The sequence below is a fragment of the Procambarus clarkii genome, chromosome 6 (assembly GCF_040958095.1).
Source record: "Procambarus clarkii isolate CNS0578487 chromosome 6, FALCON_Pclarkii_2.0, whole genome shotgun sequence".
NCBI classification, from domain to species: domain Eukaryota; kingdom Metazoa; phylum Arthropoda; class Malacostraca; order Decapoda; family Cambaridae; genus Procambarus; species Procambarus clarkii.
Window position 1 is genome coordinate 27,822,288 of NC_091155.1, and position 27,733 is coordinate 27,850,020.

The 27,733-nt window shown below is 45.9% G+C and overlaps 1 protein-coding gene across 1 annotated transcript in view; it reads right to left on the bottom strand.

Moving 5' to 3' along the window:
* LOC123753874 (carbonic anhydrase-related protein 10-like) overlaps window positions 1-27,733 on the bottom strand; it is a 230,406-nt gene that overhangs the window by 13,546 nt on the left and 189,127 nt on the right. Inside the window, exons 4-6 of the mRNA XM_069307496.1 lie at window positions 12,603-12,698; window positions 9,793-9,859; window positions 5,760-5,914 (exon numbers count right to left, since the gene is read on the bottom strand). Of these exons, the coding sequence (XP_069163597.1) occupies window positions 5,760-5,914; window positions 9,793-9,859; window positions 12,603-12,698 (318 nt within the window). The remainder of the gene's footprint in view (window positions 1-5,759; window positions 5,915-9,792; window positions 9,860-12,602; window positions 12,699-27,733) is intronic.

A 27,733-nucleotide genomic window follows, 5' to 3' on the forward strand; every position in this document is an offset into this window, starting at 1 on the left:
TACAGTGTGAGTTTGAAGCACAAGGTAGGAAACTATGAGGATGAAATTAGGTACTTTTTGGAATTATTTTTGAACAGGGCAGAGGTTGGACAATTTTTTAATTCATCAGGGAGTTCCAAAGACTGGGCCCTTTTATTTGCATGGAGTGTTTGCACAGATTTAGTCTGACTCTGGGGATATCAAAGAGATATTTATTTCTGGTGTGGTGCTCATGGGTTCTATTACATCTATCAAGGAAAAGTTTCAGATGAAGATTATTATTTAGGATCAAGGTTTTGTACATGTAGATAGCACATGAGAATGTGTGGAGTGAGTGAGTGTATGTTTAGCATGTGAAGGGACTTAAACAGAGGGGCTGTGTGTTGTCTGAAGACAGAGTTTGGTACAGTTCTGATAGCACATTTTTTTGCATTGTGTCAGACAGCGATGGATTGTTTCCAGCGCAGGTTAGAGATACATAAAAATGAGTTTGAGTGGATATAAATAGGAGCTGCCTTATGTGGGATCAATAGGAGCTGCCTCACATGGGTCAATAGGAGCTGCCTCATTCGGGGTTTCTACAATTTCCTTGATTCTTATGACCATATGTTATCATAATAGGTTAGGGACGTAGTTATGTGGAAAAGTAGGCAAATAAGTGCATATGTAGGTAAATGGGTAAGGACGTAGGTAAATGGCTTGATTTGTTTGTAGGCAGCCAAAAGGCAGTGAGTAGGTAGATATCAGGTCGATATTTTGATAGATCAGCACCTAGATATAGGTAGACGGTAGATAGGTAGAAAGGTGGTAGTTTGAAAGATAAATACGAGGCAATTGGATGTGAGTAGATGGGTAGATAGAACAGCGTATGGTAGATACAAAACACATTAAACAGATGTCAGAATGATAAGTAGCTAGTAGACATGAAATCAGCCAGTAGATAGGTAGACAGCCATCATCAGGACGTCAACACATATACAGCCAGAGAGGTAAACAGGTCATTCAACCGATAAAAAAAAAACTTTCACACCTGAACCCAAACAACTGACTGTCGGCCTCTCGGGACACACCTGGCACTGCACCTATATTATTAAATCATCAAATCTAAATATTATACGCAAAACTAATGGCGTATCAATCAAAATATATTAGTTATAGCGGCAAGTACAGGTACCAAAAAAAAAAACATTGAAAATGTATATAATATTTTTTTTAGGAGAAACTAAATTAAATTGACGACATGCCAGGCTAAAATAACAATGTTGTGGGATAACAGGCTGGAAGATCAGAGACCCTGTGTGTGTGTGTGTGTGTGTGTGTGTGTGTGTGTGTGTGTGTGTGTGTGTGTGTGTGTGTGTGTGTGTGTGTGTGTGTGTGTGTGTGTGTGTGTGTGTGTTTACTAGTTGTGTTTTGCGGGGGTTGAGCTTTGCTCTTTGGGCCCGCCTCTCAACTGTCAATCAACTGTTTACTAACTATTTTTTTTCCCACACCACACACACACACACACCCCAGGAAGCAGCCCGTGACAGCTGACTAACTCCCAGGTACCTATTTACTGCTAGGTAACAGGGGCACTTAGGGTGGAAGAAACTTTGCCCATTTGTTTCTGCCTCGTGCGGGAATCGAACCCGCGCCACAGAATTACGAGTCCTGCGCGCTATCCACCAGGCCCCATGTGTGTGTGTGTGTGTGTGTGTGTGTGTGTGTGTGTGTGTGTGTGTGTGTGTATTGTCCCTCGCTTTACACGTTCATAAAGATTATATACACGATTAGGATTCATTTTTTTATACGTTCGGCGAGACAGTTTTTTTTCACTGGTATTGATTTCCCTGCGCCCCTTGTGTTTTCCCTAGAGCTGCGGGGGGAAAATAGGTCTGCGGAATACATTCTTGGTGTTATGTTGAACTTTTCAGTGGGACTTGGTCTTCCTGGGTCGTGGGACCTGAAGCAACTAGCTTGTTAGACCTGGCCTACCTGGCTTGCGTCATCCGGTCTATCTGGCTTGCGTCACCTGGGCTATGTGGCTTGTGTCACCTGGCCTATCTGGCTTGCGTCACTTGACCTACCTGGCTTGCGTCACCTGGTCTATCTGGCTTGCGTCACCTGACCTACCTGGCTTGCGTCACCTGACCTACCTGGCTTGCGTCACCTGACCTACCTGGCTTGCGTCACCTGACCTACCTGGCTTGCGTCACCTGACCTACCTGGCTTGCGTCACCTGGCCTACCTGGCTTGCGTCACCTGACCTACCTGGCTTTGGGAGTTATGTCCAACTAATAATTATTATTATAAGGTTCCTCGAGCAATGTTACACTCCCTCCAAATGGAGGGAGTGTAACATTCCGCCTCCCTCAGTGTGGAGTTAGTGGGAGGGAGGGACGGAGAGTGAAGGTGGAAAAGGAAAGGTGAGGGAATAGCTGGCAGAACAGGGGAAAAGGGACAGAATGAAAGAGAGGGAAGGGGAGAGAGAGAGAGAGCTTGGGAGTGAGAAAAGAGGTGAGAGTGATAGGGGAGTGCAAGGAACCTCCTAAGTTCGGTTGGGAACACCCAATTACTTTAAGAAAACTGAAGGAAATGCATAAAGTATACCCATTATAGGTGGTGGGGGACCCAACTCCGGCATCAAATACACCTCGTCCCCTACACCACACACACACACTACACCAACACTACATTATACATTATAAAGCCTACGAACCCGTTAGTATGACTGCCAGATTATATTTCCAGGGACGCTAGACTGACAACGTAGTCACATATATATGTGACCAAAGATTCCCTCGTCCCATCACACACTCTTGGTGCGAGATCTTCCAGTCACAAGAACAATGAACCCCAATCTGTAAATATACCTTCAGCCGACCTGATTCCAAGCGCTGGAGTGTCACCCTCTGCCACACACGTCCCTGGGGCCACGGTCCTCGCCAGCCGTGTCTGCATTAACCTAATTGTCTAATTGAAGTTGGGTTTCCGGGAATGGACACGAACCTCATCCGGGTTGCCGTCTCAGCTTCCAAATTCTTTGGGAAACGGTCGGACTGTTGCCGACGTCAATCCCGGTGACCTCAGTGTGTGTGTGTGTGTGTGTGTGTGTGTGTGTGTGTGTGTGTGTGTGTGTGTGTGTGTGTGTGTGTGTGTGTGTGTGTGTGTGTGTGTGTGTGTGTGTGTGTGTGTGTGTGTGTGTGTGTGTGTGTGTGTGTGTGTGTGTGTGTGTGTGTGTGTGTGTGTGTGTGTGTGTGTGTGTGTACTCACCTAGTTGTGTCTGCAGGATCGAGCAATGACTCTTGGATCCCGCCTTTCGAGCATCGGTTGTTTACAGCAATGACTCCTGTCCCATTTCCCTATCATACCTGGTTTTAAAATTATGAATAGTATTTGCTTCCACAACCTGTTCCTGAAGTGCATTCCATTTCCCCACTACTCTCACGCTAAAAGAAAACTTCCTAACATCTCTGTGACTCATCTGAGTTTCAAGCTTCCATCCATGTCCCCTCGTTCTGTTACTATTCCGTGTGAACATTTCGTCTATGTCCACTCTGTCAATCCCTCTGAGTATCTTATACGTTCCTATCATGTCCCCCCTCTCCCTTTTTCTTTCTAGTGTCGTAAGGCACAGTTCCCTCAGGCGCTCCTCATACCCCATCCCTCGTAGCTCTGGGACGAGTCTCGTTGCAAACTTCTGAACCTTTTCCAGTTTCATTATATGCTTCTTCAGATGGGGACTCCATGATGAGGCGGCATACTCTAAGACTGGCCTCACGTAGGCAGTGTTAAGCGCCCTAAATGCCTCCTTACTTAGGTTTCTGAATGATGTTCTAACTTTTGCCAGTGTAGAGTACGCTGCTGTCGTTATCCTATTTATATGTGCCTCAGGAGATAGATTAGGTGTTACGTCCACCCCCAGGTCTCTTTCGCGCGTCGTCACAGGTAGGCTGTTCCCCTTCATTGTGTACTGTCCCTTTGGTCTCCTATCTCCTAGTCCCATTTCCATAACTTTACATTTGCTCGTGTTGAATTCCAGTAGCCATTTCTCTGACCATTTCTGTGTGTGTGTGTGTGTGTGTGTGTGTGTGTGTGTGTGTGTGTGTGTGTGTGTGTGTGTGTGTGTGTGTGTGTGTGTGTGTGGGTTTGAATGGGGCCCAAGCTAGTGTACAGTGTACTGGTCAGTACTGGTCGGTGGGGACACCTAGAAGTATCCAATACCTGGTTACACTCGCCAACACTATTTCATTGACCATGCCCCACCCCCACACCCCCATATCACGTGCTGTATATATATATATATATATATATATATATATATATATATATATATATATATATATATATATATATATATATATATATATATATATATATGACCACGAAGGAAAATAAGACAGGACATTCCTTAAATACTTTTGTATTAATCATTACATCTTCGGAAGGATGGATATTACAAGATGATTGATGAAGATTAAGCCACCCCTAAAGGTGGCACGGGCATGAATAACCCGTAAGATATTACAAGTCAGTCGTGGTAATATATAAGCAGCGAGGTGAAATACAACGTCTTCATGAACATAAGAAAAAATTGCAGCTGACCCATAGGCTGAGACATGTGACTTCCAGGAAGCAAGAATACTCGTGAGCTTTTAATGAGATAACTAAGTGTTAATGACCTTACTCAAATAGTCTTTTAATTAATCAATTAAATGGATCGAAATTGTACAAAACATTACTAATGTTAATATTGTATGGTTTTGTGAATTGTATTAAAGCAGATGCAATAATGTTTCCATTGAAAATGATTTTTACAATTTGTTTTCGAAGAACTCTCCCAATGAATTTGGTGACAATTTTCTGACGAATGAATGAATAGAGCATTAGATAATTGGTCATTTCTTGCTACAAAATATTTATGTTGTGAAATTCGAAATTTCAAATCTTTGCATGTTTGACCTATATAGAATTTATTGCAATCTTTACAAGTTATTTTGTAATACCCCTGTAAAAGATTGTAGTAATACAAGGTATTTTACAATACCTTGTAACGACTCTAATAAATTCTATATAAGTCAAACATATAGTTGGGCAGCAGTTAGTTGCTTCTGGAATCCTTCCTTATATATATATATAAAAATATATATGAGCGATCTATTGAAGAACGTTATTCAGGACACCGATAATGGTTTCCGATATACACCGATGACATAAAACATTACGAGCGTTTATCCTTTGAAGTCATTACTCTCTTTGACAGAAACATTTTCTTTCCCTGTGTGTAATGATAAGAGAAAATAAATGCGTCTCATACAACACCTTTATAAGTCAATATACACTGTTCTCCTAAGACCAGTGTATGTTAAGTAGTGGACAGATACATTGTGCTATACATCTACTGGTACTACAACCATTGATACAACTTCTACCGCTACCACAACTAGGAAAATTAAAATCATTCCATTAACTACTTCCTTTCTACTACCTCTACTTCTTGGCTTATAATCTTAAGCACCTCGAGAGAAGGAAGGAATTATCAAGGAAAAGTGCCAAGCCATTACGACTATATAGCACCGGGAAGGGGTCAGGATAAGGATTTGGGGATGGGCCGGGGGAAAGGAATGGTGCCCCAACCACTTGGACGGTCAGGGATTGAACGCCGATCTGCATGAAGCGAGACCGTCGCTCTACCGTCCAGCCCAAGTGGTTGGGTGCACCACGAGAGAGTCGTTCTTGGCTGGGGGTGACCTCCCCGGACCAGTGGGTCTCCCTCGCCTCCTCCCGGCGGCAGGACTCACCATGGCAACGTTGATGTAGAGAGGCTTGTTGGGTATGATCCAGGTGACGGTCTCGTGGCAGGCAGGCTCGGTGAGGGAGCCCTCGTAGGTGAGGTAGTGCTCCGTGGACGGCAGCAACCCGCTCACCACCAGCGACGCCGCCGTCACCGACGACCCTGCAGGAGGGACACCTCGTCAGGGGAAGGAGGGGGAGGAGGTTATTGGTGGACAGATCGGGTGTAGGTGAAGGTGAGTCCAGAGGGGTGACTTGAGTAATAGACTCAAGAAACACACTAAGGAACTCTGGCTCAATTCACAGTTCAGAATTGACATTCGACACGTTTTCAGATTTATGCACTAAAATAAATAATGGTAACCAAATACATGTTCGAGAGTGTTTCTGTATCGTGATCCATCAAGTACTAAATAACAAAGGTAGACGATTACAGTTTTATGCACTGGACCACTGAGTGAGTTTCTCTCAGTCCCAATACTCTAGCCACCTCCATCTAAAGCCCACAAGTAATCCAGCTGGGATATTGCCACCGTAGAGCAAGCAGCTGCGGTGTCTAGATGCTGCAACAACCTCTTGCAGGACTCCTCCCCTCACAGCAGTGGCAGCTCTCCATGCGGGTGACTTCCTATTAGCAACCCCCATGTCATTATCTGGCAGCACTGACCCTCGAAATTGCAATGTCTCTTTGTCTTGCTGCCATAATTCACACCGGATATAAATGTATTTGTGGTGAATATGGTGAGCATGACCTGCTCCTCCAGAAAACAGGGTACTGGCACTCAAGGCACAGTGAAGTTAATGGCATTAGTAAGAGGAGTATTACCACGGCTGGGTATCCAGCAGAGACAGAGCCCCATTACCTAAAGTTCTGCAACTCTGCCAATACTGGTGCTATAAAGTCATAACGGTTTGGCACTTTCTCCTGGTAGTGCCTTACCTCAACCAATGCTGCAGGTTGTCTAGATGATATCACAGTGCACCTATGGAAGGAAGGAAGACAGTTGGCGCGGGACTACAGGTGTGCGTCAGGCTTGGCCCACACCTACACTTACATTAGTGATGTACATCAGGATGATACTGCCATCCACAGGGTTTCAGGCAAGTTCCGTGAATACAGAGAACTGGATCTTCAGTACAATTTTGTCCCCATTTATTCATGGAAGCGAGAAGACATCCTAGCGGTGCCAGCCTCCCCTTCCAGCACCCCAGCGTGGCAACATAGAGGGAAAAAGCACTCATGATTTCTGTCAGATGAATCTAATAACCTTGAGGCTCGCGACAGCCTGTGGCAATGAGTTTTATACCGTCTGTGTAACCAGTGTTGAGTAATAAAGTTGAAGAAGAAGGGGGTGCTAGGAGTAGATGACCTACGAGAACACGTCACAGCCCCACAAGGCCTCCCCGTGTGCACCGTACCCACTTCTTCGAGGCTAAGGGACCTGACAAACACTGGTCGGGTGTTAGAGGGTGGGTATGGGTGGAGAGGAGGAAGGCAGCAAATAATGTGATGGATGTGACAATGAGGCCGTGTTACAGTGTGGCCTGAGATGGCCAGTGACTCCACGACACACTGATGTAGTGTGTTGGTGGTGAAGAGCAGGGGAGGAGGGGCTGACAGTAGAGGTGAACAGTGTGATGGTGAGAGTAGAGGTGAACAGTGTGATGGTGAGAGTAGAGGTGAACAATGTGATGGTGAGAGTAGAGGTGAACAGTGTGATGGTGAGAGTAGAGGTGAACAGTGTGATGGTGAGAGTAGAGGTGAACAGTGTGATGGTGAGAGTAGAGGTGAACAATGTGATGGTGAGAGTAGAGGTGAACAGTGTGATGGTGAGAGTAGAGGTGAACAGTGTGATGGTGAGAGTAGAGGTAAAAATGAGGTTTTGTGCGGAGGTGTAGAAGAGAGTTGACCGAAAATATTAGACTGAAGGTGACGGGTGAGGGGGGTGAGGTTGAGGGTGAGGTTGAAGGTGAGGGATGAAGGTGAAGGTGAGGGGTGAGGGTGAGGGGTGAGGGTGAAGGTGAGGGGTGAGGGTGAAGGTGAGGGGTGAGGGTGAGGGTGAAAGTGAGCAGGAAAGTGAGAGGTGGAGGCTTGCGGTCCACACTGGCTGAGCCTGACGGTGAGAAATGGTAATTTTTCTGTCATGTGAGAAGATTTTCTTGTAAATTAGGAAAGAAAAATTAATGCTTTCTGAGAGTGAGAGACACAGCAGTTCTCCTCACCTGGGAGTGAGAGAAACAGCAGTTCTCCTCACCTGGGAGTGAGAGAAACAGCAGTTCTCCTCACTTGGGAGTGAGAGACACAGCAGTTCTCCTCACTTGGGAGTGAGAGACACAGCAGTTCTCCTCACCTGGGAGTGAGAGACACAGCAGTCCTCCTCACCTGGGAGTGAGAGAAACAGCAGTTCTCCTCACCTGGGAGTGAGAGAAACAGCAGTCCTCCTCACCTGGGAGTGAGACACAGCAGTTCTCCTCACCTGGGAGTGAGAGAAACAGCAGTCCTCCTCACCTGGGAGTGAGAGACACAGCAGTTCTCCTCACCTTGGAGTGAGAGACACAGCAGTTCTCCTCACCTGGGAGTGAGAGAAACAGCAGTCCTCCTCACCTGGGAGTGAGAGAAACAGCAGTTCTCCTCACCTGGGAGTGAGAGAAACAGCAGGTCTCCTCACCTGGGAGTGAGAGAAACAGCAGTCCTCCTCACCTGGGAGTGAGAGACACAGCAGTTCTCCTCACATGGGAGTGAGAGACACAGCAGTCCTCCTCACCTGGGAGTGAGAGAAACAGCAGTTCTCCTCACCTGGGAGTGAGAGAAACAGCAGTTCTCCTCACCTGGGAGTGAGAGAAACAGCAGTTCTCCTCACCTGGGAGTGAGAGAAACAGCAGTTCTCCTCACCTGGGAGTGAGAGAAACAGCAGTCCTCCTCACCTGGGAGTGAGAGACACAGCAGTTCTCCTCATCTGGGAGTGAGAGAAACAGCAGTTCTCCTCACCTGGGAGTGAGAGAAACAGCAGTTCTCCTCACCTGGGAGTGAGAGAAACAGCAGTTCTCCTCACCTGGGAGTGAGAGAAACAGCAGTTCTCCTCACCTGGGAGTGAGAGAAACAGCAGTTCTCCTCACCTGGGAGTGAGAGAAACACACCTAAAACTTGTGTCTGTATTGTCTGAGGGGTTACATATATAGACAATCTGGAGCCCAGATTATGTTAATACGCTCACAGTGTAGGGCCATGAAACTCATGATGAAACACAAAGGAATTTCTGAAGAAAAACAGATTGTGTGTTTGTGTGTTTACTAGTTGTGTTTTTGCGGGGGTTGAGCTTTGCTCTTTCGGCCCGCCTCTCAACTGTCAATCAACTGTTTACTAACTACTTTTTTTTTTTCCACACCACACACACACACCCCAGGAAGCAGCCCGTGACAGCTGACTAACTCCCAGGTACCTATTTACTGCTAGGTAACAGGGGCACTTAGGGTGAAAGAAACTTTGCCCATTTTTTTCTGCCTCGTGCGGGAATCGAACCCGCGCCACAGAATTACGAGTCCTGCGCGCTATCTACCAGGCTACGAGGCCCCCCAGGCCCCCCAGGTGTGTGTGTGTGTGTGTGTGTGTGTGTGTGTGTGTGTGTATGCGCGCTCACCTAGTTGTGCTTGCTCGGGGGTTGAGCTTGGGGGGGGTGGGTTGTTTGAGGTCAGGGGAGGTCAACGGGGTCATCAGTTACTGACAGTTTGTTGTGACTGACAACTTTTGCAGCTCCAGCCATGGTGTCACTAAACATTTTCCGAGACTACCATATCCCACGGTCAAGTTGTGGTAGCCACAGGGGCCACACCTGCCACAGGGGCCACACCTGCCACAGGGGCCACACCTGCCACCAGCCACAGGGACCACCACAGCCACCTGCCACAAGGCCCACCACAGCCACCAGCCACAAGGCCCACCACAGCCACCAGCCACAAGGCCCACCACAGCCACCAGCCACAAGGCCCACCACAGCCACCAGCCACAAGGCCCACCACAGGACCTCCGAGTGAAGGACTCACCGCCGTAGGTGATGGTGTCAAGGCCCTCCAGCAGGACCCGCAGCTCCGGGGACATCCTCTCACCGACCTGTGGGAGAGACAGCATTAGTCACGCGCCAAGTGCCCTCCTCGTCAGTCCTCTCACCAGACCACACAGCTCCCTGGCTACCCTGGAGCGAGCCCGCGACGCCCGCACACGCCCACGGCCGCCCACACACGCCCGCGGCCACCCACACACGCCCGCGACGCCCCGCCAGGAACTTCAGTAATCCGTATATAATCAGCGCTTTTCTAGTTGTTACGTGAGGAAGTTATCATTTATAATTTACCACTAACACCAGGTGAGGCCAGGTTACAGCGGACACCTGCCTACTGTGGTTAGTCATCTCTCCTCATTTCACGCGAAGGACACAAGTACTTATTGTCCCTCCAACCAATCACGGTTCAGGAGTCTGCTTCTTCCCTCGACGTCACACAACCACACAACCAATCACAGTTCAGGAACCTGCTTCTTCCCACGACGTCATACAACCTCACAACCAATCACGGTTCAGGAGCCAGCTTCTTCCCTCGACGTCATACAACCACACAACCAATCACAGTTCAGGAGCCAGCTTCTTCCCTCGACTTCACACAACCTCACAACCAATCACAGTTCAGGAGCCAGCTTCTTCCCTCGACGTCATACAACCACACAACCAATCACAGTTCAGGAACCTGCTTCTTCCCTCGACGTCACACAACCCCACAACCAATCACAGTTCAGGAGCCTGCTTCTTCCCTCGACGTCATACAACCACACAACCAATCACAGTTCAGGAGCCAGCTTCTTCCCTCGACGTCACACAACCTCACAACCAATCACAGTTCAGGAGCCAGCTTCTTCCCTCGACGTCATACAACCACACAACCAATCACAGTTCAGGAACCTGCTTCTTCCCTCGACGTCACACAACCCCACAACCAATCACAGTTCAGGAGCCTGCTTCTTCCCTCGACGTCATACAACCACACAACCAATCACAGTTCAGGCGCCAACCTGTTCCCTCGACGTCACACACTCAAGCAGCCAATCAAAATGCCACATCTATCATAATGACATAAGAATCTTAAACGCCCAACTGCTGCTCTTGACGTCACACTGCCTGACATCCGCCAACAATATACAGTTTCTTATCGACGGTGACGGCCCCCATACCGGGCGGAGAAAGGGGGGCCCCCTGTAGGAAGGAGACGGAGGGTCCCCTGTAGGAAGGAGACGGAGGGCCCCCTGTAGGAAGGAGACGGAGGGCCCCCTGTAGGAAGGAGACGGAGGGCCCCCTGTAGGAAGGAGACGGAGGGCCCCCTGTAGGAAGGAGACGGAGGGCCCCCTGTAGGAAGGAGACGGAGGGCCCCCTCTAGAAAGGAGACAGAGGGCCCCCACTTTAGGAAGGAGAGAGAGGGCCCTTTTTTAGGAAGGAGACAGAGGGCCCCCACTTTAGGAAGGAGACAGAGGGCCCCCACAGACTTCCTATGCGCCGTTTACCGAGTCAGAAATATCAGGAGGATTATGAATGCCATCACAGTATTGGGGCGGAGCGCGCGGGAAGGCAATATCCTGACCCGGGGCGGCGGGGTGTCTCTCTCTCTCCCTCTCTCTCTTGCCCTTCTCCAGTGCATAAAAGATGAGGCTGGTGTCGCCTTGCCCATTGTACCGGGGGGGAGCAACGACCTTTATCAGCCAGTGAACTGGGCTACTTGTTCCTGCAAGAGCTTTAGCTCCTGGATCCCCACCTTTCAGCCACCCGCCACAGGGGCCTGTTACTCCCTCGGCAATCTACTGCACGAATTTTCGATCGTTTTGCGTTGTTTCGAACTGTGGCGTTGATAATGTTGTTGTTGTTTAAGATTCGCTACTCTAGAACAATACGTTCCAGTAGCACGGGCTATGGTGAGCCCGTAACGTTGATAATGGGTTGAGTTGGCTTTAACTACGTCCCCTGCCTCTCAACTCACCTGTTGTTAATCAACTCACCTGGGGGTAATCAACTCACCTGTTGTTAATCAATTCACCTGGTGGTAATCAACTCACCTGGTGGTAATCAACTCACCTGGTGTTAATTAACTCACCTGGTGGTAATCAACTCACCTGGTGTTAATCAACTCACCTGGGGGTAATCAACTCACCTGTTGTTAATCAATTCACCTGGTGGTAATCAACTCACCTGGTGTTAATTAACTCACCTGGTGGTAATCAACTCACCTGGTGTTAATTAACTCACCTGGTGGTAATCAACTCACCTGTTGTTAATCAACTCACCTGGTGGTAATTAACTCACCTGGTGGTAATCAACTCACCTGTTGTTAATCAACTCATCTGTTGTTAATCAACTCACCTGTTGTTAATCAACTCACCTGGTGTTAATCAACTCACCTGTTGTTAATCAACTCATCTGTTGTTAATCAACTCACCTGTTGTTAATCAACTCACTTGGTGTCAATCAACTCACCTGCTGTCAATCAACTCACCTGTTGTTAATCAACTCACCTGTTGTTAATCAACTCATCTGTTGTTAATCAACTCACCTGCTGTCAATCAACTCACCTGTTGTTAATCAACTCACCTGTTGTTAATCAACTCACTTGGTGTCAATCAACTCACCTGCTGTCAATCAACTCACTTGGTGTCAATCAACTCACCTGCTGTCAATCAACTCACTTGGTGTCAATCAACTCACCTGCTGTCAATCAACTCACCTGGTGTTAATCAACTCACCTGGTGTTAATTAACTCACCTGGTGGTAATCAACTCACCTGGTGTTAATTAACTCACCTGGTGGTAATCAACTCACCTGTATTAGGAGAGCGATCCCCACCACACCGTACACCTGGGCTGAGGCCTGGCTGAAGTTACGATAGAGCTGCGAGTTGTAGCCGTAGAGCTGAAGCTGTGGGGGGAGAAGGGGGGGGTGAGGTTATTGTAGGTGCGTAATTACCTAAGTGTTGTTACCTAGGCGTAGTTACAGGATGAGAGCTACGCTCGTGGTGTCCCGTCTTCCCAGTACTCTTTGTCATATAACGCTTTGAAACTACTGACGGTCTTGGCCTCCACCACCTTCTAACCTAACTTGTTCCAACCGTCTATCACTCTGATTGTGAAAGTGAATTTTTGTATATTTCTTTGGCAACTTTGTGTGTGTGAGAGAGAGAGAGAGAGAGAGAGAGAGAGAGAGAGAGAGAGAGAGAGAGAGAGAGAGAGAGAGAGAGAGAGAGAGAGAGAGAGAGAGAGAGAGAGAGAGAGAGAGAGAGAGAGAGTGAGAGAGAGAGAGAGAGAGACAGACCATTCCTGCCCCCCGTTCCATCTCAAATCCTTATCCTGACCCCTTCCCATCGCTATATAGTCGTAATGACTTGGCGCTTTCCCCCCATGATAGTTCCCTTCCCTACTCCCCAAACGAACTAAGACATTCTCATCAAACATAAACACACACACACACACACACACACACACACACACACACACGGTTGAGAGGCAGGACCAAAGAGCCACAGCTCAACCCTCCCCCCCCTGCAAGTACAACTAGGTGAGTACACCCCCCCCCCGCACAAACACAAACAAAAACCTTCACCACAGAAGCACAATGCCCCAACACCAGCCCAACAATACACCACCGGCACCCAGCCTCCGCAAGGACAAGAAGAGACTAGACAAACAGAATACATGCATGGGAATGGCCCGTTGGCTCAGAGGCACTGCAGATGGCAGCACCCGTCGTGGCGCAGAGCGACGCAGGGCGATGTAGAGCGACGCAGAGCCATGCAGAGCGACACAGAGCCATGCAGAGCGACACAGGGCGATGTAGAGCGACGCAGAGCGACACAGAGCCATGCAGAGCGACGCAGAGCGACACAGAGCCATGCAGAGCGACGCAGAGCGATGCGCACCATGTTCTTTGAACACCAAGGAGACCCAAATCGCTTTTACCTTTTGCCTAAGACAAACTTAAGAGCTCTAATCCACAAGCGCTCGTCTTGAATCATCAACAAGAGTAGTAAAGGTAGTTTTTAAGACAATATTTGTTATGGCGAAGAAATAGTTGATGTGAGTGGACGATATCACATATATGTTATCTAAGGTGTAGAGCAGGTGTTATGTAGGGATGTAGAGCTGGTGTTATCTAGGATGTGGAGCAGGTGTTATCTAGGGTGTGGAGCTGGTGTTATCTAGGGTGAGGAGCTGGTGTTATCTAGGGTGTGGAGCACGTGTTATCTAGGGTGGGGAGCTGGTGTTATCTAGGATGTGGAGCAGGTGTTATCTAGGGTGTGGAGCTGGTGTTATCTAGGGTGAGGAGCTGGTGTTATCTAGGGTGTGGAGCTGGTGTTATCTAGGGTGAGGAGCTGGTGTTATCTAGGGTGTGGAGCACGTGTTATCTAGGGTGGGGAGCTGGTGTTATCTAGGATGTGGAGCAGGTGTTATCTAGGGTGTGGAGCTGGTGTTATCTAGGGTGAGGAGCTGGTGTTATCTAGGGGTGTGGAGTTGGTGTTATCTAGGGTGGGGAGCACGTGTTATCTAGGGTCATTTAGATATCACTGCTCAAGGATACTGTACCTTCAATACTACACTGCCAGCTCTGACTTACGCCGCCACCACCTGCTATCTTCTACCCACCAGGTAATTCCCCCAATTGACGGTGAAGCAGGATACCGTCAATTAGCCATAAACCCCGAAAATGGATCCCCAGTTATCAGGAAAGGAGGGATAAGATTTACGTTAAGTGTGGAAATTAAATCAAAGTACAAAGGGATTATCTGAGGTATTAAATAACTGCTTGCAGGCTTGTAGAGGGAGCTAGTCCCAAACATGGGGGCTTGAGCCCTGCAAGAACGTAAAATAAACATTGGGGGAAATTCTACTAAACGCCTTAAATTCTAAACAAAATTTATGAAATCAAAGATTATCAAAGAAAATAAAAAAATAAGCCACCCTATCTGAGCACTTCCTGACTGAATATTTTCCTAACTGAGGCAATTGGTAATTGACTACAAGAAATAATGTGGATTCTAGACTGTAATAACTCAGAATGATTGATGAAGATTAAGCCACCCAAAAGGTGGCACGGGCATGAATAGCCCGTAAGTGGTGGCCCTTTTGAGCCATTACCAGTATCAAGAGCTGATACTGGAGATGAGTGGAGGCGCGACTGCACCCTACGTGACGGGAGATGTCTCCCGTGATAACTCAGACTAAACAATAACCTTAAGTACCACAGCCAGGCCTAGATGTTCAGCCCTGCCTCTGGAGAGATGTTGACCCCAAGACGTCTCAACCCACACTGACCTCGTGTAAGGCTGACCCCCCTAGCTCAGTTGCCAAATTAATCTTTGAAGGAGATTACTAACTTAAAATCCTGTATTCGTCACTAAAGGTGATTTATTATTCCAAAATAATTGGGAATTATCTAGATCATGGATCCAGGTTAATTACAATATTGAATAGCACTTGCATTTCACTAATTTACATGAATTAATAAGCAAGACTGGGAGGTACTTATTTACCAAGTACGAGATATTTCTTACATATATTCATATTCTTACTGACGTCAAATGCTTCTTTTATAACACACGAGACTCATTCTTTATTCTCAATTGACGTTAATTTGAACATAAGTACTTAACCCACGCTTGATTATTCCTACTAATTCTTTAATACCTGAATTATTCTCCTAGTTTGATGCCTCGACACAGGATCCGAGTGGCGCTGCAGTTTTCTACACATGAGTTCCAATTCCTTGGGGAAGGGCTGACCCAAGCCTCCCAGTCAGGCCTCTACCAACTAACTCCAGATTTCTATAAAAGATGTATCCTCCTTTCTAGTGAGCGTTTCATGTTAGATGTATGGTCTTACTATCTTAATAGTTCTGCTGTTACACTGGTGTTATCTAGGGTGGGGAGCTGGTGTTATCTAGGGTGGGGAGCTGGTGTTATCTAGGGTAGGGAGCTGGTGTTATCTAGGGTGGGGAGCTGGTGTTATCTAGGGTGGGGAGCAGGTGTTATCTAGGGTAGGGAGCTGGTGTTATCTAGGGTGTGGAGCTGGTGTTATCTAGGGTGGGGAGCTGGTGTTATCTAGGGTGTGGAGCAGGTGTTATCTAGGGTAGGGAGCTGGTGTTATCTAGGGTGGGGAGCTGGTGTTATCTAGGGTGGGGAGCTGGTGTTATCTAGGGTAGGGAGCTGGTGTTATCTAGGGTGTGGAGCTGGTGTTATCTAGGGTGTGGAGCTGGTGTTATCTAGGGTGGGGAGCTAGTGTTATCTAAGGTGGGGAGCAGGTGTTATCTAGGGTGGGGAGCTGGTGTTATCTAGGGTGGGGAGCTGGTGTTATCTAGGGTGGGGAGCTGGTGTTATCTAGGGTGGGGAGCTGGTGTTATCAAGGGTATGGAGCAGGTGTTATCTAGGGTAGGGAGCTGGTGTTATCTAGGGTGGGGAGCTGGTGTTATCTAAAGTGGGGAGCTGGTGTTATCTAGGGTGGGGAGCTGGTGTTATCTAGGGTGGGGAGCTGGTGTTATCTAGGGTGGGGAGCTGGTGTTATCTAGGGTGGGGAGCTGGTGTTATCTAGGGTGGGGAGCTGGTGTTATCTAGGGTGGGGAGCTGGTGTTATCTAGGGTGGGGAGCTGGTGTTATCTAAGGTGGGGAGCAGGTGTTATCTAGGGTGTGGTGCAGGTGTTATCTAAGGAAGGGCAAGGAGCTGGTGTTATCTAGGGGAGGGTGTGGGTGTGGGTGGGTGGAGGGAGGGTGGAGGGTGTTCAGGGTTCTCCCAGAGGCTAGATTAGCTGTAGAGTTTATATATGTGTATTTAGAGTCTATTTCGTAAAGGGATTCGGACTTCAATTACCCAGTTCCCAGCTGAATGATATATGTCTCCACTCCCACAGTCTCTCTCCCACAGTCTCTCCCACTCACCTCCCACTCACCCCCCACGCCAAGCTGGCCCTCATTATAAACCCTAATTTGCATACAGATAACTTTCATCTCGTTAGAGTCACCTTCATCAGTAGGCAGCAAGGTCATTTTCACCTTCATGTCATGTTCCACATTCCTCATTTTCACGGCATGATTTTAGTGTTGCTCAATGTCACTCTTTGATTGATATATAGTTTGGGCTCTTGTGAGGTCATGTCATATTCATAGTCACCTTCACCGTCAGGACACTTTCAACGGCATGTCACATTCACCGTCGCTCTCAATTCAGAGCTTGGGCCTCGCGGACAAAGGGCCCTGACGGTTGAGTGGACAGCGCGCGGGATTCGTAGTCCTGAGATTCCGGGTTCGATCCCCGGTGGAGGCGGAAACAAATGGGCAGAGTTTCTTTCTCCCCTGATGGCCCCCCTGTTCACCTAGCAGTAAATAGGTACCTGGGAGTTAGACAGCTGCTACGGGTTGCTTCCTGGGGGTGTGTGTGTAACAAAAAAGGAGACCTGGTCGAGGACCGGGCCGCGGAGACGCTAAGCCCCGAAATCATCTCAAGATAAACTAATGATACTGTGTGGTCTTAGTCCCAGATCTTAAAGTCTCCCCCCCCCCCCGGCAGCCTTGCCCAGAAATGGGATTCCATTTTCTGTGGACATATCAGTTTGGGGTTGTTTTTCAGAAATAACTGTTTTCGACTTGTTGCTAGGGAAGGGAGGGGGGGGGGGGGGGGGGTGTAAATTGTTATCGTGCTGTTGTTGTTGTTAACGGGGCTCGACTCTCACCACGTTCAGTACACGTCACGATTGTTTCACTGGAGGTAACTTTCATCGCGTGAACATTACACTCACGTGTGTGTGTGTGCGTGTGTGTGTGTGTGTGTGTGTGTGTGTGTGTGTGTGTGTGTGTGTGTGTGTGTGTGTGTGTGTGTGTGTGTGTGTGTGTGTAATTACCTAAGTAATTACTGTGTGTGTGTGTGTGTATGTGTGTGTACTCACCTATTTGTACTCACCTATTTGTGCTTGCGGGGGTTGAGCTTTGGCTCTTTGGTCCCGCCTCTCAACTGTCAATCAACTGGTGTACAGATTCCTGAGCCTACTGGGCTCTATCGTATCTACATTTAAAACTGTGTATGGAGTCTGCCTCCACCACATCACTGCCTAATGCATTCCATCCGCTAATTACTCTGACACTGAAAAAAGTTCTTTCTAACGTCTCTGTGGCTCATGTGGGTACTCAGTTTCCACCTGTGTCCCCTTGTTCGCGTACCACCCGTGTTAAACAGCTTATCCTTATCTACCCTGTCAATTCTTCTAAGAATTTTGTAGGTAGTGATCATGTCTTCCGTTACTCTTCTGTCTTCCAGTGTCCTGGGGTGCATTTCGCGCAGCCTTTCCTCGTAACTCATGCCTCTTAGTTCTGGGACTAGTCTAGTGGCATACCTCTGAACTTTTTCTAGTTTCGTCTTGTGATTGACAAGGTACGGGCTCCATGCTGGGGCCACATACTCCAGGATTGGTCTTACATATGTGGTGTACAAGATTGTGAATGATTCCTTGTACAGGTTCCTGAAGGCAGTTCTGATGTTAGCCAGCCTCGCATATGCCGCAGACGTTATTCTTTTTGTGTGGGCTTCAGGAGACAGGTTTGGTGTGATATCAACTCCTAGATCTTTCTCTCTCTGTCTGTTTCATGAAGTACTTCATCTCCTATTCTGTATCCTGTGTCTGGCCTTCTGCTTCCACTGCCTAGTTTCATTACCTTGCATTTACTCGGGTTGACCTTTAATAGCTATTTGTTGGACCATTCATTCATTCAGTCTGTCTAGGTCATCATGTAGCCTCATACTATCATCCTGTCTTAATCCTCCTCATAAATTTTAAATCATCAGCAAACAATAAGAGGAACGATTCTATACTCCTTGGGAGAGCATTTACATATATCAGAAACAGTATAGGTCCAAGCACTGACCCCCGCGGGACTCCACTGGTAACGTCTCGCCAAACTGAGGCCTCACCCCTCACAGTGACTCGCTGTCTTCTGTTACTTAGGTACTCCCTTATCCAATGGAGTATCTTCCCTTTCACTCCTGCCTGCATCTCCAGCTTTTGCACTAGTCTCTTGTGTGGTACTGTGTCAAAAACTTTCTGGGAATCAAAAAATATGTAGTCTGCCCTCCCCTCTCTTTATTGCCTGATTTGTGGTGCCTGGTCATAGAATTCAATTAATCCTGTGAGGCAGGACTTGCCATCCCTGAACCCATGCTAATGTTGTGTTACAAAGTTCTTTCGCTCCAAATGTTCCACTAGCTTATTTCGCAAAATCTTTTCCATCAATTTGCATAGTATGCAAGTTAGGGACACTGGCCTGTAGTTCAGTGCCTCCTGTCTATCCTTCTTCTTGTATATCGGAACTACATTTGCCGTCTTCCAAATTTTTGACAGTTCACCTGTTACCAGTGACTTGTTGTACGTCACGGCGAGTGGCAGGCACAGTGCTTCTGCTCCTTCACAGCCGACGCTGTGTACTCACCTATATGTACTCACCTATATGTGCTTGCAGGATCGAGCATTGACTCTTGGATCCCGCCTTTCTAGCTATCGGTTGTTTACAGCAATGACTCCTGTCCCATTTCCCTATCATACCTAGTTTTAAAAGTATGAATAGTATTTGCTTCCACAACCTGTTCCCCAAGTGCATTCCATTTTTCTACTACTCTCACGCTAAAAGAAAACTTCCTAACATCTCTGTGACTCATCTGAGTTTCCAGTTTCCACCCATGTCCCCTCGTTCTGTTATTATTACGTGTGAACATTTGATCTATTTCCACTTTGTCAATTCCCCTGAGTATTTTATATGTCCCTATCATATCTCCTCTCTCCCTTCTTTTCTCTAGTGTCGTAAGGTTCAGTTCCTTCAGCCGCTCTTCATATCCCATCCCTCGTAGCTCTGGGACAAGCCTCGTCGCAAACCTCTGAACCTTCTCCAGTTTCTTTATGTGTTTCTTCAGGTGGGGGCTCCATGATGGCGCGGCATACTCTAAGACGGGTCTCACGTAGGCAGTGTAAAGCGCCCTAAAAGCTTCCTCATTTAGGTTTCTGAATGAAGTTCTAATTTTCGCCAGTGTAGAGTACGCTGCTGTCGTTATCCTATTTATATGTGCCTCAGGAGTTAGATTAGGTGTCACATCCACTCCCAGGTCTCTTTCTCGAATCGTTACAGGTAGGCTGTTCCCCTACAGGTAGGCTGTGTGTGTGTGTGTGTGTGTGTGTGTGTGTGTGTGTGTGTGTGTGTGTGTGTGTGTGTGTGTGTGTGTGTGTAGCGTCGTGCTTCCCACCTTAAAAATGCCACACAGTGATTGCTCATCAATTAGAACGCAACACAGGAGCACAACACAGGAGAGACCAACAAAACGAAGTAACACCGGTTGGTTAGGTTAGGTTGGGTTAGCGGCCGGCCACAGACCCAGAAGACCGGCAACCACTGTGGAACGATCTGTGGAACGATCTATGCTGCCAGTTGCTGGGACGATAACCACATTACCCAATAAAAAACGGCACGAAGGGTTTAAAAAATACACGTGCCAGTCCGGTTTACTCCGGAGTAACGATTAACCGGACATAACCGTGTCGTTCAGCTGAATGGCTCCGAGTACGGTCAAATGGCGCCATTGTTCGCTGGTCACGTGACCCCTGGTGCCCCCCCGGGGGGGGTGGGAGGGGGGGTCAGCTACGGCTGCTGGTCACGTGGCGTTGACCTCAAGAGGTCAGCGGTAGTTTACCTATATAATTAAACACTGATCAGTGAGCATCAAGGAATCCACAGGGAAATAGCAGTTAGGCTATATAGACTACGTCTAGGTTACAGATGCAACTGGGAGATTGGTGAACCCCGACAGAGAGAGTGCATCTTCTGCCAAACTGTCACAGAAAAGCCATTACTTCACTATCTTCTGGAATGTGAAGCAACCAATGACCTTAGAAGAGCTTTAAGAGTTCCTGAATCATGCAGTGGCCACCCTGAAGTCATCAACACAGCCACTCTCCTGGTCAACAAAGGTGTCCAGCAGCTGGACACCCTCATAAAGACTGTGAAGCAGTATCCTCCCCCGCGATAACAGCTTGATGGTTAAATGCAACCTCAGAATACTGAGAAAAAAAACAAAAAACAAAAATTGTACCACTTACGGGCTATTCATGCCCGTGCCACCTCTTGGGTGGCTTAATCTTTATCAATTGTGGGAACCGACCTGTGAGATTTATATTTATTTAATTTATATGAATTTATATTTACGTTAATTTATATACTTCGATAGCAATTTGTATAATGATAAGTGGACTGTATTTCTGCAATAATCTCATAATCTCACAAATCGATCCTCTACACATTAGGGGGGTTATTAAATTAATATATATGCAGCCAATCAAACTACAGTAACTACATACATTGAAGAGGTTCCTTATCTTATAGTACAGCAGGTTAGTCCACCAGGTATAACTAGGGTGTAGACACCAAATTATCCTCTTTGAGGTAGCTTCCATATCACCCAGTAACTGGTGCACAAATCTTGCTTCCTCGTCTTGACCTGTCAAAAGTGCGCTAGCTGTGAAGCCAGAATCCTATATATGACAAGTATTTCAGAGAAAACTGTACATGGAACATGAAGACCTGGCATAATTACCTTTAGTTTGAGGCTTCCACGTGATCTAACCGGGTCACCCTATATCCTGACATTAATGGCCATAAATGAATGATAAACGGGTTTCGGATAGACACTTAACTTGATATGTAGACAGCGTGTTGAAAAATGGTACACCTTTGGTTTCCATAACACTACGTCCAAGTAAATTAACAGGAGCCGAATTTGCTCCCGTGTGAGCCTCTGGTCTAGTATAAACAATGGCTGTTTAACACTCCATACTATTGACGTTACTGGCCGACATTGTCCAGAATGATAGGAGCCGAATTTGCTCCACACGTCTCGGAGGTGACACAACAATGGCTCTCTCCTTCCCCCTGACGCCTGGCCTACTTTGTCCAGATTTCAGAAAGTGATAGAAGGGTCACATTTACTCTACTTTAATATTGATAATTAAGTTAATTTATATAAGATGTTTTTATGATGGTAAAGTCCAAAGACTAATGTATTTAAGAATAATTCCCACCATAATAGGTGGTGAATTATAATAGTATGTGGTGATGATATCCCGTTTTCTATAGACGGTAATTCCACTACAAGTTACGTTTTCTATGGGTAACTTGTTTATACAACACAGCTATTATCTGTATGATTATTAAATGGTGTCGGATTTTCCGACATAATTCCCCAGGGGGCTGCTCACGGGTCGAAGTCCTAATTAGAACAGACGAACACCGATACTCCTCCTTCGAATTATTAGATTAATTTGATGTTAGTAGTTAGTAATCACACATTTGTGCGTCTGTTCGTACAGGACGGATGTCCCGTACTAGAGTTGCCGGGGTTAGAAGTCTAATGCGATTTCATTTCCCTGTTAACTCTTGAAAGGCTAATATTCAAGCCTAATTACTTATTATTTAACCCAGAAGACTGAATGTGATCAAGTACTACAGTCAAGTATGATTCAGGGACTGCAGTGAGATCAGTGACATTAGATATAACTTGAAGTTTGTTCAGGTAACTGGTCACTGATATATAAACACTGAGGCCCATGGAATTCATCTTGATTAAATAATAAATGTATCAAATCAGTCATCAGATTTATTGGGGTTTAATTTAGTTAATTGATTCAGAAGATTGAATAGCTCATCATTAAAGTAAAGTATGGTTCTGAGACTGCAGTGGGTTCAGTGACATTGGTCGCAGTGACTTGTAGCTGTTTTAGGCTACTGTTCACTGATTTGCCACTGAAGCCTCATGAACTCATCTTCAGCTTTAAATGATGATACTAACATCAACCTCTGTTACTATAGTCAGCTGTAATCTCCTTAGTATAATGCTACTGGAGAAATATAATCAGCTGACAAATTTAGATTTCTACTAGTATTGTTTATCTGCAGGCATAGGTCTCCCCAGGCTTGATACTGGGCCTGAGAGTAATTTACCTCCTGCAGAGTTTAACATGGTTATGCCCTGATATTTAGTAGGGCTACCGATGAATCGATGGCAATAGTCTGTCCCTACAAGGAGACCGAAGTCGTTGAGGTGATCAGACTTAATATTATCTGCCAATTTTATTCCTCTATTTCTCAGGAATTTGGCTGTTGCTCTCAGACCTTGAACTTGTAGGTCTACTGGTATTTTGTCCACCACAATGGCTTGTACTCGACAGACGTACCTGCCTAAGCGTACTGATGGTTGTACCACCTGGTAGACTTGAGGTCCTGCATCTGTTACAAACCCTGAGATGTTGAATGACATCTGGGCTACAGGCCTTAATTGTAATTCTTCTGCCAACTTTTTGGTGATATATGTTTTCTGGGATCCTTGGTCAAACAACCCACGGGTATGGACCTTGGCCCTCTTATTCAGGATGGTAATTTGGGCAGTAGGCAAAGTCGTATTACCTTTAGACTTTGCCGATTGGACACTCTTTGTTTGTTGCACCTTGCAGTACTGTACTGTGGTGGGAATGCTATCTTCCACCTTGGGGTTTGGAGACGTTGTTTTGGTGTCTCTGCACAATGCTGCATGGTGCTGACCTTTGTTACACCTATTACAAGGGTGTAATTGGGTATCACAATCCTTGACGTTATGTTTCCTGAGGCACCTCGTGCAATGTTGCAAATCTTTGAGTCGCTCAACACGGGCGTCACTATCAGGAAAATTAGAGCAGTGGTACATTGAATGTTTCTCATTGCAGAACAAACATGTTCCATAGCTTCCAGTACCCTTTGGTGTCACGTTCTTGGATGACACAGTAACTATAGGCTTGGAGGGTCCCACTGCATATACGCCCACACTGCCACTGTTCCACTTTGGTGTTGAATTATATTGTCTAGATTGATTTGGAGTACCTTTGGTACTCTGTGGTTTACTATTATTGGTTTCTGAGGGTTTACTTGGTGGTTTTAATTTGTCATGTGTTCGTAATTGATGAACTACTGACTTTAAACCTTCAGATATTTCATTCATGGATAAGATGCTTTTATTGTAATGAGCACTCATTTGTCTCAATATGTCCCTAGGTATTTTCTCCTGGACAATTATTTTCAAGACCCACTCAGCCCCGTTTGTATCTGCTGTCAGGCTGAGGGCATTGATCAATGATTCTACCTCCAGCTTGAAGACTTGGAGTGAATCAGCTGAAGCCTCCGGTGGGGGTAAATGCAACAGCTCATGAACTAAATGTGATGTTCTTACTTCTGGATCAGCATAATTATCCTTGAGGAGTTTTACTGCCAGATCATAGCCGTCATTAGTTAATCTCAGATGGGATACTACTGTTTTAGCCTCACCTGATAATTGGCCTTGCAAATAAGAGAATTTACTACTCTTTGGTAAAGATTGTTTTGAGTCTACAAGGTCAACGAATTTGTTCCAAAATTCATCCCAATCTTCCTCATCTTTTCCTGAGAAAGTGGGTAAATTAATTGGAGGGAGTCGAGCTTCTGCTTGACTCGTATTAGATGCAACTGTTGCTGTTATTGCTGTTGTTGTTGCCTTGTTCTGGGCAATTAATTTGACATAAGGCTGTAACGTGGTCTGAGTCTGATCTTCATAATTCGCAAGATCAACCATAATGTCGTCTATTTCTGTTTCTGATAAATTGGTGTTGGCAAGTTCAGCCACATATGTTGCTATTTGACATTTGATTTGCTCAAATTTACCTGCAGCTGCTTGATAATAGCTTTCCAGGTCAGCATAATCAACTTGAGATTGTTGTGACAAATCTTCACATTTCTTGATCTGTCTTGTTAAGTGGCCTTTAAGACCTGCAAGGGTTCTTTTCATTCTCCCTGCATTATCCATACTGGCTCGTTGGTGAAGCCTTGTGGGGCTTGTACTTGGGCTGCTCATAATACTGAACAAGCACTGATGGTAGCCTAGGGTAAATTCTGCACTCGCTAGGCTGTAATCCTACCTCTACTAGAGGTTAGCACTTAAAATTAATACACATTATATATATACAATCATACACACTAATGATTTGAGTGATAAACCAGTGTCACTGGAAGTACCTTTAGGTTAGCTCTTCTATATCACCCTAGGATGGTAGAGACACTAATTAATCACTCAAAGGTGTAATGATCATAAGTAAATTATTATATATACAACTCAACTCGAGTTGATAAAAATTACACCCAAAATAGGGTCTGGACCATTCATTAATGGTGTTAGGTTGAATATAGTACAACTGACTATGGTAATAATGGGACTAGGATGAGCAATAATAGTTCAACTAGTCATATCCTACCCTGTTGTGGGTTGGCAATTAGTAAATATTATACTGTGATCACTAGTGCAATATATATTAAATAATTCTCTATTTGGAGAAATAATATACACAATTATTGATAATAGCCTCTTAATTAGCCTCTATGAAACTTCTAATATTATCTAGAAGTATTAAATATTATTAGTGACCTCGCGAAACAAACTCCACAAAATTCGTAGATAATCTCTCGCGAAATGTAACACCACGAAATCCGTGAACAATCTCGCGACACAGTCACTAATTTGGCTGGCTTCTATATTAGCGCTATCATTTCACAGAATAACACGCCACCAAATCTGTGGGTGTGCATGAAACCGCTGACTAAGGCTTAACTGAACTGAGCGGGGCTCGTGAACTCGCACGAGTCAACGCCGCCGTCTTTGACTGGCTAGCCTTGTTTAAATAACACTGCACTAGTATATTTAATGAATCCACTGGATAACTGGTTCATCCGGTACTAAGATGACCAAATGTGGGTTAAAAGGACCGAATATTCCGGTTCCGAAGGTCCAAATAATGTGGGAACCGACCTGTGAGATTTATATTTATTTAATTTATATGAATTTATATTTACGTTAATTTATATACTTCGATAGCAATTTGTATAATGATAAGTGGACTGTATTTCTGCAATAATCTCATAATCTCACAAATCGATCCTCTACACATTAGGGGGGGTTATTAAATTAATATATATGCAGCCAATCAAACTACAGTAACTACATACATTGAAGAGGTTCCTTATCTTATAGTACAGCAGGTTAGTCCACCAGGTATAACTAGGGTGTAGACACCAAATTATCCTCTTTGAGGTAGCTTCCATATCACCCAGTAACTGGTGCACAAATCTTGCTTCCTCGTCTTGACCTGTCAAAAGTGCGCTAGCTGTGAAGCCAGAATCCTATATATGACAAGTATTTCAGAGAAAACTGTACATGGAACATGAAGACCTGGCATAATTACCTTTAGTTTGAGGCTTCCACGTGATCTAACCGGGTCACCCTATATCCTGACATTAATGGCCATAAATGAATGATAAACGGGTTTCGGATAGACACTTAACTTGATATGTAGACAGCGTGTTGAAAAATGGTACACCTTTGGTTTCCATAACACTACGTCCAAGTAAATTAACAGGAGCCGAATTTGCTCCCGTGTGAGCCTCTGGTCTAGTATAAACAATGGCTGTTTAACACTCCATACTATTAACGTTACTGGCCGACATTGTCCAGAATGATAGGAGCCGAATTTGCTCCACACGTCTCGGAGGTGACACAACAATGGCTCTCTCCTTCCCCCTGACGCCTGGCCTACTTTGTCCAGATTTCAGAAAGTGATAGAAGGGTCACATTTACTCTACTTTAATATTGATAATTAAGTTAATTTATATAAGATGTTTTTATGATGGTAAAGTCCAAAGACTAATGTATTTAAGAATAATTCCCACCATAATAGGTGGTGAATTATAATAGTATGTGGTGATGATATCCCGTTTTCTATAGACGGTAATTCCACTACAAGTTACGTTTTCTATGGGTAACTTGTTTATACAACACAGCTATTATCTGTATGATTATTAAATGGTGTCGGATTTTCCGACATCAATCATCAGTGAGCATCAAGTTACAGCCCCGCTCCTGTGTCAGGTAAGTCCACTACGGGCTCACCATAGCCCGTGCTACTTGAAACGTTTTGTTCCCAGTAGCTGATTCAAGGAGCTGGGATATGAGGACAAGGAGCTGGAATATGAGGACAAGGAGCTGGGATATGAGGACAAGGAGCTGGGACGGGAACCAACCACTTGGGACTAGTGTCGTTATCAACAGATAAAGAAATCAGTCCTCCTCATTGAATGAAATAAAACCATGATAAAAAGAGAGGTCCCAGGACCCAGGACACGCAGAGAGTTACAAACTGGACAAACGTTCGAATCCTTTTATAATCCGAACGACGTGCCAAGCTCACATTACCAAAACAGATCAGCCAGGATCTCCACAATAAACCGAACACCGTACGAAATCTACATTACAAACAGCCTCTCGTCAATTTGGTCCGTGCGGAATTTCTCGACTGCAAAATTAGGCGGGAGAGGCAGCGGCCTCTCACGGGTCTCTGATGTAATCTGATATCCGTTTATCTCTATATATATGCAATCATGTTCGTTATCATTCCGGGAGTTGAGAAATAACAGATATATCACACTTTGTAAACTGAGTATATTAAGGTGGATTTAGGTGTATATATATATATATATATATATATATATATATATATATATATATATATATATATATATATATATATATATATATATATATATATATATATCTGCTATCTGCTGCCGTGACCAATGGCACCGCTGCCAGGGCCAATGGCACCACTGCCAGGACCAATGGCACCGCTGCCAGGGCCAATGGCACCGCTGCCAGGACCAATGGCACCGCTACCAGGACCAATGGCACCGCTGCCAGCACCAATGGCACCGCTGCCAGGGCCAATGGCACCGTTGCCGTGACCAATGGCACCGCTGCAGGAAAAATGGCACCGCAGCCAGGACCAATGGCACCGCTGCCAGGGCCAATGGCACCGCTGCCAGGACCAATGGC